The following is a 16,800-nucleotide window of genomic DNA, read 5'->3' on the forward strand; positions in this document are numbered from 1 at the left end:
TTTGATACAGACTTTCTTGGGTTTATCATATTTGAGATTAGTTCATGTTATTGATTCAGTATATTTATTTCTTTAGGCAAATTTGAAGTTTTGGAACAGTATTTCTTCAAATACTTTTTCAGTCCCAGTGTCCTTCACTCACTTGGGACTTGTGTGTTACCAATATTGGATATATTTGGTTATTGTCCCACAGGTCCACGTCTCTCTCTCTCTCTTTTTTTTCCCCCAACTTGTTCTCTTTTTCTTATTCAGATTGAGTGAATTATATTGCTTTATCTTTTTTGATTCCATCCTCTGTTTCATCTCTACTGAATTATCAAGTCAATCTAGTGAGTTTTTACTTTGGTTATTGTATTTTTGGCTTCTATAATTTTCATTTGATTCCTTTTTTTATAACTTCTTTACCGAGATTTTCTATTTTTTTGTTTCAAGATAATTAGTAATTGATTGCGGAAGTATTTTTATGGTGGCTTCTTTAAATTATTTGTCAGGTAATTACATTTGTTTCAACTCAGTGTTGGTGTCTGTTGATTATTTTTTCTCATTCAGGTTATGATTTTCCTGGCATTTGGTGTGATATCACATCCTGGACATTTTAGTATTATGTGAGGAGACTCTGGATTCTACTTTAGTTTTTCTATTCTAGGAAGCAGTCATCCTGTTTAGGTTCAGCATAAAGTCCTAGGTGACATTTTCAGGTCATGGTTCAACCAACAATTTGCTTTTCAAAGCCAAACGGTGCTATTTAGTCAGCTTGAGGTGTCTAGTTCTATTGGGGGTTGAACTGGTCTCCACTGGTGCCACTTAAGGAGGCAGAGGAGCTCCCCAAGGTGAGGTTGCCTGATGACTCTAGCAGGGGTAAGTTGTTCTCTAGTTCGTGGGAGATCACTTTAAGGGCTGGGTATTTGTCCAAGAAGACTCACCCCTCAGCCCCTCAGCAGGGGCTGCCCAATTGATCACTGTCCGTAGGCATTGAAGGGGAGTCTCCAGTCCAATGGAGAAAGAGATGACTTTCCATGGCCACATGTAGGCAGTGATGCTCCCACTTGCTTCCCCTTGCAGGTGGCCCAGTCTCTCCCAGAGATACTGGCAGGATTCCCATTTGTTATGTGATAAAAAATGAGTCTACATAGGCCACCTGCTGTTTCTAGGTTGTGATTGGGAAAAGTCAGGCCTCAACTGCCTTTTATTATTGGCTGGGGAACCACTGTGTTGTTCCTCAGGTCTCAGTGTCCCTAAACTAGTCCTCTTTCCTCTTTCAGAATACTTCTTTCTTTGCTTTTTTTCTTAACTCTGAGCTTTATAGCTGTACTTAGTAGGAAATATAATGATATTTAAACTTTTTAATACTTTTCCAAAAATGAATCAAGAGGAGCATAGTAAGAGATCTTCTGTGGAAAATAAAACAAAACAAAAAGCTCTGTAATAGAAAAGGTGGTATGAACCAAAGAATATATTAAAAGTAACAGATGGTACACTAGAGGTTACAATCAATGAGAGCAAATTTAAACATTCAGTACCTTATAGGTATTCTTCAGCTGAAATCTCTGGTTTATAGGATGTTCAACAGGTTTCTCTACTGCAGAGAATATGCTTTTAATATGCTAATGTTCAGTGTTGGTCTCTTGGAAGGAATACAGCAATCATAGTTTTCCCAAATTTATCTGTGCATAAAAGTGAAACCTTCTGTTTATTGTGTTTTTGGTACTAACATTCCATGAAAGCCTGTGGAGGAAAGTCATTTTTATCACCACCAACATCTACCTCATCTGAGGTATTGTACTAGATGCAATCATTTAATTAAAAAGCTGTTTCTGAGAACATTAAGGAACACCTAATTCTGCTTTGATTTAAAAAAAAAATCTGATAAAATATTTCCATATATTTAAACTGTTCCAGGAAATAAGATATAGATATATGGCCAAAGACCATGTTTCTTGTGTTGTGCTAAAAATATTTAACTGGACTTTTTCTAATGTTGTAATTTGCATTTTCAATATTTTCTCTTTCCAGCTTTAAGGGACAACAGGATTGAGCTGGTTCGAGCTTCCTGGCATGAATTGAGTATCAGCGTTAGTGATGTGTCTCTCTCCGATGAAGGGCAGTACACCTGTTCCTTATTTACAATGCCTGTCAAAACTTCCAAGGCCTATCTTACTGTTCTGGGTAAGTGCAAGGGACTAACAATATGAGATCACAAGCCAAAGTGATGTGACTCCATAACAAATATATGTTTTGAGGATCACATTCATAGAGTTTAATCCCTGCTCGGCTACATTATAGCAAAAGGCATTTAAAAACCACTTAATCACTTTCCCCATTTTTGAAATAGACCAGGGAGTTGTAAGGATTTGTATAACTTCTCCAGGGCATGTCGCCATTTATTTCTCAGCCACCCATAAACACCAGGTTTCTTGATTTTCAGTGAAATTCCTTTGTTTCAAATCATCTATCTATTTTATACATGCTGATCCTTTCATAAAGACATAGAATAATGGCCAGAGTGAATTCAATGTGTCTATGGGGTGGTCCTCCATTTTATTATTTAAGTTGTCTGATGGAGGCCTTCTCTAATGTCGTCCAGCTTTCAAATATACTTCTTTTTGTATATTAGTGCATTTAAATGACCCTGACATTTCTATGTCTTCTTTTAATTGTGTAGGTTTTCTAGATTCTTAAATGAACTACATAATGTCACTCTCCATGTAGCTTGTAGCTTTGTTGTGGTTTTATTTTCTAAATACTGGGTCTTTTTCCCAAAGGTTAAAGTGATACAAAGAACCATTACATTCTTAGAGATTCCAAGGAAATCAAGTTGCAGCTCAGAGCTCTCTGTGATTCTGCAGACGTCAGTGGCCCAATCAGCTGAAATTGCTGCGGTTCATTGAAACACACCTGCGTACTGAACAAGTTAGAGGAATTTAAAAGATTGATTCTTTTTTTTTTTTTTTGCCCCTAGCTTGCCTTCCTTTTTTGATAAATAAAGGCATAACATTGCCTATAAAAGAACTAATGCATGCTGTTCTGTTCGGCAGGAATATTAAAGTTAATCCAGCTAGTGAATTGGTTTTGTACATACGATATGAAATATGTTTCTTTGCAAGTCCCACTGGGACTATTTTATAAAAATCTTCACAAGTTTGCCACTACAGACAAAATATATCCACTAAAATGGAGTATTGCAAGATAACAACTGCCTAAGGTTAATGTATTGTTCTGTAGAGAGCCACCTAGAGACCCTAAGAACAGACAACTGGATGATTTCAGTTTATTAAATGGTAATGTGACATAGATTAAATGCACACACACACACAGACACAATATGAATGTGAAAGGGAAAAAAAATATTCAACTAATCAGAGCATGTTGACCTGTCATTTATAATGGTTGTTATTGTTGTTTTTGTATTTCTCTTATTGGTGCTTTCCAACATTCTTATGCTTTCTTAATTTTCAAATTAAATTAAGTACTACAATACTCTTCAGCCTGCCTTTGTTATTGAATAATTTTATAAGAAATTTTAATAAACTTCTACTGTGACAAGAAAATATTATTGCCCAAGAAATGTGTAATGTTCTGTTATTTAAATCACCCATGTAATATCTCTGCATATTATTTATCTGATTATTTATTAGATCATTTAGACTAGAAAAGGTAATTACTAGTGGTTACCATTAAATATTAAACACAATATGCATTATGCTTCCCAAAACTACTATTGCATTTCTAATACAAATGACATCAAAATATTCTTTAGAAGAATCTGAGCAGTGAGTATAGTTGCCATTATTGGTGAATCTTATTCTAAAATACATTTCTTGAACATAGTACATAGAGGATAATAATATCTTTTAAGCCTTAATAATTACAAAATCAGGAATGCAAAATGCTATATAGGTTAAATCACATTTTGCTAAAGAATAAAGAAATGAGCTTTGTAGATTTTTTTCCCCATTGCAAACAAACAATCTACCTTCTTGAATCCTTATATTGATAAATCCTAAGATATACATTGAATGGCTGTTTCTAAGATTTACAGAGTATTTTTGTAGGTAAAGCTTTAAAAGCTACTTTGAACTAAATGCATTTTAAATGCCTCTGGAACACACACACACACACACAGACACACATACAGACACACACACACACACACCCCACCCACCCACCCACCCCCCCCACCCACCCACCCCCCCCATCTACAATTTCACCTTTCACAGTTGTTACCCATGATCAACTGTGGTCTAGAAGCAGATGATCCTCCTTCTGACTTATTGTCAGACCAATCATAGCCTAATATTACATCCCAATGCTTACATCATTTGCCACACTTCCTCTTACCACACAGGCATTTTATCTTCTCACATCCTCATAAGAAGAGGGGTGAGTACAGTACAGTATTTTGAGGGACTGCATTCACATAACTTTAATTATGGCATATTGTTACAATTGTTCCATTTTATTATTAGCTGTCAGTTAATCTTTTACCATGCCTAATTTATAAATTAAACTTATTTTAGGTATGTATGTATAGGAGTAAAATATAATATATATAGGTTCTGTACTGTTCACAATTTCAGGCATAGCCTTGCACTATATCTCCCACAGATAAAGAGAGAGAACTACTCAATATACATATGTATATATCTCTGTTTGTATATATTACATATACACATGGATTTTATATCTATATATATTATATAGATATTTTAAATGGTTTATTTTATTATGTAACACTTTACTATTTTTGATTGAAGATCTTGTCACTTAACAACCCATTTTAGCTTTATGAATATAATATTCCTAAGAATGAATCAGCCCTGGAGATTGATGATCATACCATTTGCTTAAATTTCAGGTGTTCCTGAGAAGCCTCAAATTAGCGGATTTTCATCACCAGTCATGGAGGGAGACCTGATGCAGCTGACTTGTAAAACCTCTGGTAGTAAACCTGCAGCTGATATAAGATGGTTCAAAAATGACAAAGAGATCAAAGGTAAAGAATGGGGAAAGGTCCCAAGTCAAAATTGATGTGCTGAAGCTAGAATGAAGTCTTTGATACAGGACATTTTACGTTTTCTTTTTTAAATCACGGCCACTTTCTGATTAAGTGTAATTTAAACCAGATTTACCCATTTCTTAAATTTAGTAATTCTACAAGGTATATTAACATAATCTCTGTATGCCTCATTTTCCTCTTCTAACAAATCTAAAAATAATATGTATCTCAAATTTGGAGAAATAAATGAGGTAATGTATTAAAAACACCTAGATTCATGCTTGGCAAGAGTGAGCACTAAGTACAGGTTAGATATTATGATTTCCAAACTCCTGTATAGTATTTAGATTACAGACAGGGAAATTCCATGAATTATGTCTGCAATTTCTTGGTTTCTGAAATTATAAAGTCCTAAGAGCAAAACTGGCTACACATCAATAAATCTCATTCTTAGTAGTTCTCACAGAGTACAAAAAATATATTCATCTCAGTAAAAATGCACAATAGTTTAAATATTAAGTACAGATCTGCTCTTACTTCATGTACTTAAACACCTAAATACATACACACATTCTTTAGCTGGGGAATAAGTTTATAGGGGAGATATCTAGTGAGGTTAGTAGTAATTTCTGTTTATTTGTTTTGTTTTGTTTCTATTTTTTTAACTCCACATATGGATATCTTGGACCTGACGTCCGATGCACATTAAAATACAATTGTTGGGTGCCTGGGTGGCTCAGTGGGTTAAGCCACTGCCTTCGGCTCAGGTCATGATCTCAGGGTCCTGAGATCAAGTCCCGCATCGGGCTCTCTGCTCAGCGGGGGGCCTGCTTCCCTTCCTCTCTCTCTGTCTGCCTTTCTGCCTACTTGTGATCTCTCTCTGTCAAATAAATAAATAAAATCTTAAAAAAAAATACAATTGTTTACGATGATTGTTAAAAGTGTTTACTATGTACCTAGAAGTGACATATTATTCTCAAGGTAACCTGCTAAGGGAATAGATTTATGTAAACCATTCTAATTATCTTGTAATTCAAATATCTCATGTTAGATTAATAATAATTCTTATTAATGGGCCTACAGGCCATTAAAAACAGAGATGATAATATAGTATAGGATCATATGATAAAAATAATATAATACAGGATTACCTCTATTATAAGAAATTATAGGTTTAAAAAAATAAAGAAATTATAGGTTTAAAATCCACTCAGTTATTCTCCTTTCTACTTTAATTATTCTTTCTGTATATTTTTCCCCAAACAAGGGCTTATCTGTAATTTATCCCTAATCATGACTTTCATTACAGATCTTCTATTAAATACATTTTATTAAACAAAATTTGAAGAAATACAAGCCCCAGGACACAAGTTAGACATGTTGCTATGCTAAGTTAAACTATCAGGTTAGTATTTAACCAGATCATATATACTGCTAGGGCTTAGTTATACCCATTCTAATTCTGCCTTTAGGATGTGTTTGTTTGGGCATGTCTAGACTTGGTTAGATCTTTGCTAAATGGACCCTCTACACTGCTTCCAGAGTTTACCACACTATGATAAGGCTCTGATCCAGCCACTTTTTCTATTTACATACTTCTGATCAAAAGTCCTAACCTGTAGAATAAATTTTAAATCCAACTTCCTTGGCCTGTGAGAAAGCTCCCGTCAGTGAATTCTTACACATCACGTATGTCTTTCTGTGTGAAAGGCATGATTTATGCTAGAATGTTTTTAAGTACTCTCCTTTAGTTGTTTTGTAATCCTAGTTCTGACATAGTTTGTTGCTCCTTATTAGCATTTTATTTGTGTTTCGAGGGTTTGTCTCATATTCCCAGGGAAGTCAGAGACTAACGTAGTAGGTACTTCATTAATATTGATTGATTGTTTTTAACACTGTAGCCTGATGAGACATCTATAATGTACTCATATTTGAGAATATACCTTATTTTTTTGACAAATTTGGCTTCTGCTCTAAATGCCAGATTGAGTTCTATCCTAGGTAAGCAGGAGACTTTTGTTTATATGTACAAACATAAAAAGTTTGATCCTATAAAACCCATACTTGAAAATCATCTGAGTCAAGACTAGAAAAAAAATCAAGACAAAAACCATATACATAATCAGCCTAAGGTTCTGTATGCCTCTCAGAAGTAGTGTGGCCTCCTTTATTTCTGCATTCTCTTATGTGTGGCCATTGAGAGAGCACTCATTACCCCTAAACTTACATTCATCTACATATTTTTTTAATAACTCTTCTTTTGCATGGTGATATAGTTTGTCTTCACAATTATACGGTGAACTTCCTGAGTGCATTAAACTATTTTTATAGGTGTATATGCAAATATGCTGTGTGAGGTACTCTGAACCAAATGCACAGTCATTACTCTTGCTGTCCTGCAGAAATGCTAAGTGAAAGTTCACTCTAAAATCCCTCAGCAAACACTCCTCCTTGAAAGGAACTCTCTCCATCCTTATCTTGCACTCCTGTCTTTCCAAAGATCAAAATTTGACTTCCTACTACCATTCAACAATTTTTTCTACAATATCACTTGACACTTTTTTTTTAATTAATTTTTTATTTTTTATAAACATATATTTTTATCCCCAGGGGTACAGGTCTGTGAATCACCAGGTTTACACACTTCACAGCACTCACCAAAGCACATACACTCCCCAATGTCCATAATCCCACCCCCTTCTCCCAAACCCCCTCCCCCCAGCAACCCTCAATTTGTTTTGTGAGATTAAGAGTCACTAATGGTTTGTCTCCCTCCCAATCCCATCTTGTTTCATTGATTCTTCTCGTACCCACTTAAGCCCCCACTTTTTAAAAAGATATACCCTAGTGTAAAACAATGGGAAAAGATAACCTAATCAAATCAAATCAAATTAAATTGAATACAAAATGGTTAAAAATGCTTCCCAATTACATAGAGTTCTATCATGCATGAGTGAAGATCCAAATGAAGAAAACAAGAACCTTGACCTGGAGATGTCTTTGGGGTGATAAACAAGTTATGGAGAACATTTTCCTCTAAAGAGGAATGTGCAACTGATGTAAATCCCACTTATTACAGTCAAGGGAGAAGATTACTTTGTTTATGTTTTAACTAAGCATTGGCCAGTTCAGCACACTGACACTGTGTTAAGTTTTAGAGTCTGTATAGTGGATGTATGGAACATCAATGTGACTTCTGACTTCAGGAAGAGTCATTTCTCTGTTTGTTTTCCTTTTCCTCTATCACTACCTAACATATGGATTTAATTTTCAAGTTTCTGTGTAAAAGTTGTTTGCAAGTCCTAGAGATCACGTTTTCTTGGCCAGGACATTTCCATATTAGATTCTGAAGCACTGCTTCTCAAATTTGAGCAGACATCATCACCTACAGTGCCTGTTGAATCTCAGACTACAGGGCCCTGACCCCAGATTTTCTGATGGAGTAGATCTCAGTTGGAGTCCCAGAACATACATTGTCAACACTGTGTCACATGTTCCTGTTTGGGGACCACACTGGTATAGAGAAAAAAAGTTGAGAAGCAACAGTAACTTGTATAAAAGTCTTGCTTCTGTCTCTGAGCTTTATAATCCTCATCTCAAAATGCTATTCAAGAATATAGTTTGAGCCAGTATATACAAAGTGTTTTCACGGAATAAGGAATCACTAAAACCATTTTACATATTATTATGATTATTACTACTATTATTATCATCATTACTATCTTCAGCATACCATAATTAATGAGTTGCAACAATCCCTGAATTAGTCCTAGAAATAGAAACAAATAAAACAAAATCATTTCTTCCAGGAATTCACATTCCAGGGCTGGACAAATAAGATTTAACAAGAACTAGGGAACCTGGGTGGCTCAGTGGGTTAAGCCTCTGCCTTTGGCTCAGCTCATGATCTTGAGGTCCTGGGATCGAGCCCCACATCGGGCTCTCTGCTGGGTGGGGAGCCTGCTTCCTCCTCTCTCTCTGCCTGCCTCTCTGTCTACTTGTGATCTCTCTGTCAAATAAATAAATAAAATATTTTTTAAAAAATATTTACAAGTATCATAATAGATACATGATCTGGTTATAGATTTTGTACAAAAACAAACAAACAAACAAACAAACAAAAATGAAGCAGAGAGCAGCCTTACTTTGTGAGAGAGGTAAAAATATAACAGTTCATTAAGCAATGTAGGAACTCAGTAAGTAGCAGTTAAATAAATTAGTGGACCTTAAACAATGAATGAAATTCATTCTATGGGTTGTGGGTACAAGTAGGTAGTAGAGCATTCTAAGGAAAGAAACTATGTATTCATGCAGAATAAAAGCATATTTGAAGTTACCATGGAACTTTCTGTGTAATATAGATGTGAGAGATAAACAAGAAGACCAGGGCAAATTAAATCTTGGAAGATCTTTTATTCTATATTAATGGGTTTTTAGTTTATTCTGTAGGCAATGGTTGAGACTTCTTCTTTTTTTTTTTCTATAAGCTTTAGAGAGTAGAATAAAACATAATTTTCATCTATCCTTCCCCTCCTCATCCCACCGCCATGAGTCTAACTCAGAAATCCCTTTGGTGCTTCTGGAGAGCTCTGTATTCAAAACCTTAGGTGGTTTCACTGCAGCTTTTAATCTTCTGTGTAGCAAGGATGTCTGAATATTTGCCATTTAATGTGGAGAAAAAGATGAACATTGCCTTTTTAAATTTACCAGCTCCCTGTGAACTTAATGAACTTTATAAACTTTATTAATTTGCCGCTTCATGTATAAGGTTATTTATTTGTAGTTTGAGCAGTTACTATCATGAAATCTTAAGATTTCTTTTCCAGCTGACTAACTTTGACACTGAGGTATTAGGCAGAATTCCATGACAACCCTCAATGACCCACATCCTTGTATAATCTCTTCCCCTTGAGTGTAGGAGGGACTTGTGAGTATAGTGTATTTGATGTCACTTTCTTGGTCATGTTGCCTTATATAACAAAAAAGGATTTTGCAGGTATAATTATGTGTCCCTTTTGGGTTCATCAAAGGAAGATTGTCAAGGGCAAACTTGATATAATGAGGTGAGATCTTTGTGAAGGAATGAAGTGTCAGAGAGACATTCTCCTCCCAGCCTGGAAGAAAGTAAACCGCAGGCTGGTGCACTGTCTATAAGGGTCATGGGGCAAAGAACTGTGGGTGAACTCTGGTTGCTGAAAGCAGTTCCTAAGTGACAGCCAGCAAACAAAAGGGGATCTCACACATACAGCCTCAAGGAAATAAGTTTACCAACAACCAGTGAGCTTGAAGAAGACCCTTAAACTCAAATGGGAATCATAGCTCCAGCCAACACCTTGAATTCAGCCTGGTGATACTGACATGAGAACCAGGCTAAGCCTTTTCTGGACTCCTAATCCATAGAAATTGTGGCATAATAGATGTGTGTTGATTTAAGCCATTAAACTTATGATAATTTGTTTTGTAGCAATAACAGAAAACTGAGATCTAGAAAGCGGAGTAATTTTTCATGGTCATACTTCTGGCAATGACTGAACTTGTGTATTCTAAGATCTAACGCTTGAGTTTGGGGAGACAGTGGAAGGCTGGAAGAGGATTTAAGGGATGTTTCAGGCATGAGCTAGTAAGACACTGACCTAATGGATAAAAGGGCATTTTTAGTTGGAATAGAATGAAAATTTTTTTAAAAACGATGGATTTGAAAGAGAAGACAAACTTCAGATGCACTTGGTGAATGACTGAGAGATGAAATAAAAACAAAGTTCAAAGACAATATAAATATCTTCAGTGTCTGAATGACTCAAGTAATGAACATATGGAAATAAGAGAGGCATTAGGAAAAATCAGTTCAGAAATATATGATGAAGTTTATTCAGTATTTATTAAAATATTGAAGTTGAAGTAATTATATAGAATTTAAAAGTTAAGCTTATTAAGCTTTTGGAGTTAGGTGACTTAATGTTTAGGAAAGGGATTTTAGTCATACAAAGGTTTATCATTTCACAGTGAAGTACATTTTTAGTTTCAGCCTTTTAAAATAGTCATAGCTTTTCATGTGTGCAGTACTTGCTCCCTACCCTTGGAATTATGCTATGAAGGACGTGCATATCCAGCAAAGCCTGACTTTGTGGTGAGTCATTGAAGCTTGTCGGTACCTAATAGTATTGCCTGTATTCTACCAGTGTTATTTACTTATTATACATTGTGTGTTTCAGATGTTTGACCATCAGGCTTAAGTTGACTTGAGCTGTGTTTCCCTGGGTGAACAGGGTTTTTGACATACAATATAACGTCAATCAAAAATAATGCAACAGTTCATTTTAAAGTAGGCTAAATGTAGTGTAATTTTACTGTAAGACCAGTTAGTAAATAATTTTCAGCATGTGGAAGCATGGGAGTGAATTTCTGAAAGCTGTGTTTCTTAAAAAGTAGGCTTTAGATCACCTGGATTTAAATCACCTGAGGTGCTAGTTTAAAGAAAAAAAAAATCCTATTTCTGGTCTCAATGCAGACTTTTAAAATTAGAATTCCTGGGTGTTAGGCCTAGAAATCCTGTTTATTAAGTACCTCTGGCGATCCTTAGCTCATTATTTTTTGAGAATCCACAGGATTAGAGGCCACTAAGCCAAGTATTGGTAGATATTCAAGGAAACAAAGGAAAGGGGTTCCAATCTACTAAATTTAGAAAATTATTCTTAATATTCCATGTACATTATGAGTCTGTTCTTACAAGGAGATTCTGTAAAACTGAGTCAAAATATACTGCCGCATTTTCACATATCTGAAAATTAGTGCAAAAATTCCATTAGCCAACCTCTTAGCAGTATTCTTTGACCACATAATTGCTTTGGTTTCATGTTTTTTTGTTGTTGTTTTTTATTAAATTCTGTGAAATCTACTTTGAAAAATGGTATATTATATATCTAATTTACAAATTCTGTTTGGTGTTGCAAAACTAGAGTCAATCTAATGCTTCATTTGACATCAGTTTTAGAAAACTTTAATATAAATGAGAGAAATATTAATATCTACTACAGGGATTGTGAATTCTCTGAAACTAAACACAAAAGAAAATAAAAAGAAAAGACTTGTGTCCCCCGAGTTTAATGTTCCTGCATCAGATTTGATAAGGATTAACCGAAAGTATTATTATTTAAACTTGTATACCATAAATCAATGATTTTTTGTGTTCTTTGGAACTTTGGAAATGTCCTTGTATTTAAATCTGGATCATGCTGGACACATATTAGAGGAGAAAAGAAAACAATAGTAACAATACCTTTATGTACACTACATGTGTGTCCATGTGTGTGACAACATGGACAATCTGGAAGTTTCTGAATGCTGTGAAGTATATCCCTTCAAGATGCTGCAGGTCACATTATTAGATATATAAGACATCTTATAGAAAAAGATAATTGTTTCATGTGAGTGTGAATAGTTGATAAAAGCAAATAACATTGAGAAACTTTCTTTTATTTTTTTTTACTTTTTAAAAACAGTTTTAATAAAATATAATAAGCAGTTTTAAAAACAGTTTTATTGAGATATAATAAACAGAAAACAATATACACATGTTTGAAGTGGATAGTTTGGTATATTTTCACATTTGTATAACGTGATGAAACCTCACCACTATCAAGATAATGAATATATTCATAATCCACAAATGTTCGTTCATACTTCTAAAAATCCTGTCCTCTTGACCTTCTCTGCCCAATCCATTTTGCATGCTCAAATCAGAACCACTGTTCTGATTTATGTCATTATAGATTAGTTTGCTTTTTCTGGAATTTTATATGAATAGACTCTTTAATATTCCTTTTCTTCTGATTTTTCTCAACAAAAATATTTTCAGATTCATCCATGTTGTTGCATATATAAAGGCTGCTCCTATTTATTGTGGATAAGTATTGTAATGTATGGATCTGTACTATATTTAGTTTATCCATTTACTGGGTGATAGACATTTGGGTTGTTTATAGTGTGGGCCTTGACAATTGAGCAGTCATGAGCATTTTTGAAAAACTCTTTGTAAGTGTATATGCTTTTATTTCTCTTGGAAATGACTAGGAACAGAATGTGGGGTCATATGGCAGGCCTATGTTCATTTTTTTTTTAAAGATTTGTATTTATTTGTCAGAGAAAGAGAGAGAGAAAGAGCACAAGCAGAGGGAGTGGCAGGCAGAGGGAGAAGCAGGCTCCTCAATGAGCAGGGAGCCCAATGCAGAACTTGATCCCAGGACCCTGGGGTCATGACCTGAGGGGAAGGCAGACGTTTAACCTACTGAGCCAACAAGGCACCCCCTTATGTCCAATTTTTAAAGACCTTTCCAAACTATTTTCTGAAGTGGCTGAACTACTTCATGAAGTCCAACCTTTTTATTTTATCATTACTTATTTTTAACTTTTATGAATCATGTTTTGGTATTATATGCATGATATTTTTGCCTAACCTAAGATTATAAAGAATTACTTCCATAAATTTCATATGTTTAGGTTTTGGGTGTATTCTGAGTTGTTTTGAGTTATTTTCAGTGTGTTTACCTTTTATTTCAGCTGTATTATTTCTAGGTCAGTTTTGATTGATTGATTGATCTCATTATAGATAGCAATTTTCTGCTTCTTTGAATGTAGTTTTTGACTGGATTCCAGACATTGTGAATTTTACCTTTTTGATGCTGAATATTCTCATATCTCTATAAGTATTATTACATCTCCTTCTGGTTAAGTTCCTTAGAAAGAGTTTAATCCTTTCAGAATTAAAAAAAAAAAAAAATCTTAGGCAAGACCAGAGCAATATTTATTCCAGGAATTATTGTTTTCCCATTGCTAAGGTAAAATCCTTCTGAGTGCCCGCAGTGCCAGCTATGAGGTTTTTCCAGTCAGACTGGTTAGAACAGACACTATTTCCAGCCCTGTGTAGGCATCATGTGCTATTTCCTCTAATCCTTTTAGATGGTTCTTGTCCCAGCTAATCAGCTCTTTGTTTGCTGAACACTCAATGAGACACTGAGGATGTTTGGAGTTCTCTCTCGCTGCAACTCTCTCTTTTCTCTTTTTTGATATTCTTCCCCACCACCTTTAAATAATTAAATAATACTTTTATTTAATGGCAGTGCAGTTAATTGTGTCTGTTTACTTGTTTGGTTTAAGGTGACTTAAAGATTTTAAGAGGATATTCATGAAGAAGAGTGAAAGTTATCTGAACTCACTCTGACAGAATGTTTGACTTCTTCTGAAGTTACATTTACTCTCACTTTGTAAGCAGGGTGCTGGGGAAGTGGTGGGCACCCCTGGTTTTCTCAACTTGCCTCTCTGGCTTGAAATGTCTACTCTATGAGTGAACTGAGGCAAGACCTATGAGAGTCTTTGTATTCTTGACCTGTAAGTCCCAACTGGGTAGAGAAAGAGACCCCCCAGTTTCTTAACCATACTTACTTGGAATTGGGTGTTTGAAATCAAGAGCAGGAATGAGGGGAATACTGGAGTGAGGCTGCCTGGCTCTTTTATGAAAATATTGTAGCCTTTGGAAGGGTACTAGTTGGGTGGAGGGCCCCATCTTCTTGGTTACATTCACCAGGAGGCAAGCTTCCCTTGTGCTGAGTTGGAGGTGGGGTGAGGGTAGGGACTAGGTCATTTCTTTAGTACCACAGACCCTTTTCTTCTTACTAAGATTTAATAGATTTTCTTGAATAATTGTTTCTTAAGTTGCTGTATACTAGTAGCACATTTTTTACAGAACATATATGTGTGTATATTTAAATAGTTTTCACTAGTTCTGGAAGTTTTCACTGGAAAGGGAGTCTGCAGACTCCCTTATGCTGTTATTGTAGAAGTCACTCTCTGATTTCTTTTTTCTTTTTTTTTTTTAAAGATTTTATTTATTTATTTGACAGACTGAGATCACAAGTAGGCAGAGAGGCAGGCAGAGAGAGAAGGGAAGAAGCAGGCTCCCCGCCAAGCAGAGAGCCATACTCGGGATCCCTACTCAGGATCCCAGGACCCTGAGATCATGGCCCGAGCCGAAGGCAGAGGCTTTAACCCAGTGAGCCACCCAGGTGCCCCGATTTCTTTTTTATATTCATGTCTTTTTACAATGTTGACTCATAAATTATTCTAATATATCACCTTTCATGCCTTTATTTATTCTTATAAATTGTTTTATCTCTCATTTCCTGTTATTTTTTTCCACAGAAGAAAGCTCTATTTCTCTTCTTGACCATTTTATATTAGAAATTTATTTCTTGACTCTATAGGAGATGAAACTATTTCATAATTTCCCTTTTCCTGGTAATTATAGGTAATTTTTAATCATGTTCTTTTTTCATGAACTTCATATGAAATGATCATGTATGAATTTTAAGAAGCGATTTAATAGTTTGATGTATTTTTTAATTCAGTTATTTTTTAATTTGTCTTTTTTTTGAGATTTATTTATTTTAGAGAGAGACAGCTTGCAATCAGGGGAGGATCAATCTCACAACTGGGAGATTACAACCTAAGTCAAAAACAAGAGCTAGATGCTTAAACAACTGAGCCACACAGACACCCCTTTAATTTAATTAGTCTTTTTTTTTTTTTTAATTTATTTGACAGAGAGAGACACAAAAAAATAGGGAACACAAGCAGGGGGAGTGGGAGAGAGAGAAGCAGGCTTCCCGCCAAGCAGGGAGCCTGATGTCTGCCTTGATCCCAGGACCCTGAGATCTTGATCTGAGCTGAAGGCAGACACTTAATGACTGAGCCACCCAAGCACCCTAATTAGTCTTTTTAAAAATTGTATCGTCCATCTCCTTTCTTCTCTTTTTTTATATACAGTTAAGTATATCTGAACTCTCACCTTTGGGAAGTTGTGATGTATGGAACTCTGGATCTAGTTGGGCTGCACTTAGGATTACTATGCTTAAAGAAATTAGTGAAAAGAAGAACTGAAAGGCAAATACAGGGTAAATATAATTCTGAGCAGAAGAAAAGAAGTGATAATAGTAATCAATGAGAGTGGGAAAAGGTAATAAAACAATAGAACTGCACCAGATAAAGATTTGTTATGTACATTTAGTGTGTCTGATCCCCAGTCTTTGATGATCTATCTCTAACTTCTATATGCTTCCAAAACAGAAACTACTCACTTATTCAGAGATTAGACCAACATCTTTAGTTTCTCAGGAGAGTGATGATAGGAAGTTTTATTTTATTTTGTTTTGTTTGTTTTATTATTTTATTTTACTTATGAAAGAGAAAGAGAGCACAAGCATGGGGAGGGGCAGAAGGAGATGGGGAAGCAACTTTCCTGCTTAGCTCCTGAACATGGACATAGGGCTGATCCAGGACCGACCCTGGGTTCATGACCTGAGCCAAGGTCAGACACTCAACCAATTGAGTCACCCAGGCACCTTGATAGGAGAATTTAAAAAGAAATCCACTACAAAGAAAAATGGTAACAAACTACCGCCCAAAAGTTACACATGTTGACATGGATTGAGTCTACTTATTAGACTGAATATGCCATTATTTTAATTAATTAAGAACAGACTTACTGAGCATCTATGATGTTCCAGACCCTGTTCTACATGCTGTTTATGATACCTATGCAGAAGTATAACAATTAAGAATATTTGGAGAGAAAAGAAAGAAGAGAAATAAGAAGAGAGAGGATTTATTCTTCTCGTGCCCACTTAAGCCCCCATGTTGCATCACCACTTCTTCATATCAGGGAGATCATATGATAGTTGTCTTTCTCTGCTTGACTTATTTCGCTAAGCATGATTGGGAGGGAGACAAACCATAAGTGACTCTTAATTTCA

At 35.3% G+C, this 16,800-nt stretch overlaps 1 protein-coding gene across 3 annotated transcripts in view; it reads left to right on the forward strand.

The window, feature by feature from the left end:
- Positions 1-16,800, forward strand: part of CADM2 (cell adhesion molecule 2) — a 1,089,711-nt gene that overhangs the window by 906,036 nt on the left and 166,875 nt on the right. For all 3 annotated transcript variants that reach the window (XM_004775049.3, XM_004775051.3, XM_004775050.3), the window contains 2 exons: positions 2,014-2,166; positions 4,856-4,993. In XM_004775049.3, the coding sequence (XP_004775106.1) occupies positions 2,014-2,166; positions 4,856-4,993 (291 nt within the window). The remainder of the gene's footprint in view (positions 1-2,013; positions 2,167-4,855; positions 4,994-16,800) is intronic.

This window comes from Mustela putorius, unplaced genomic scaffold, assembly GCF_011764305.1.
Source record: "Mustela putorius furo isolate JIRA1106 unplaced genomic scaffold, ASM1176430v1.1 tig00003834_pilon_pilon_pilon, whole genome shotgun sequence".
Lineage (NCBI taxonomy): Eukaryota > Metazoa > Chordata > Mammalia > Carnivora > Mustelidae > Mustela > Mustela putorius.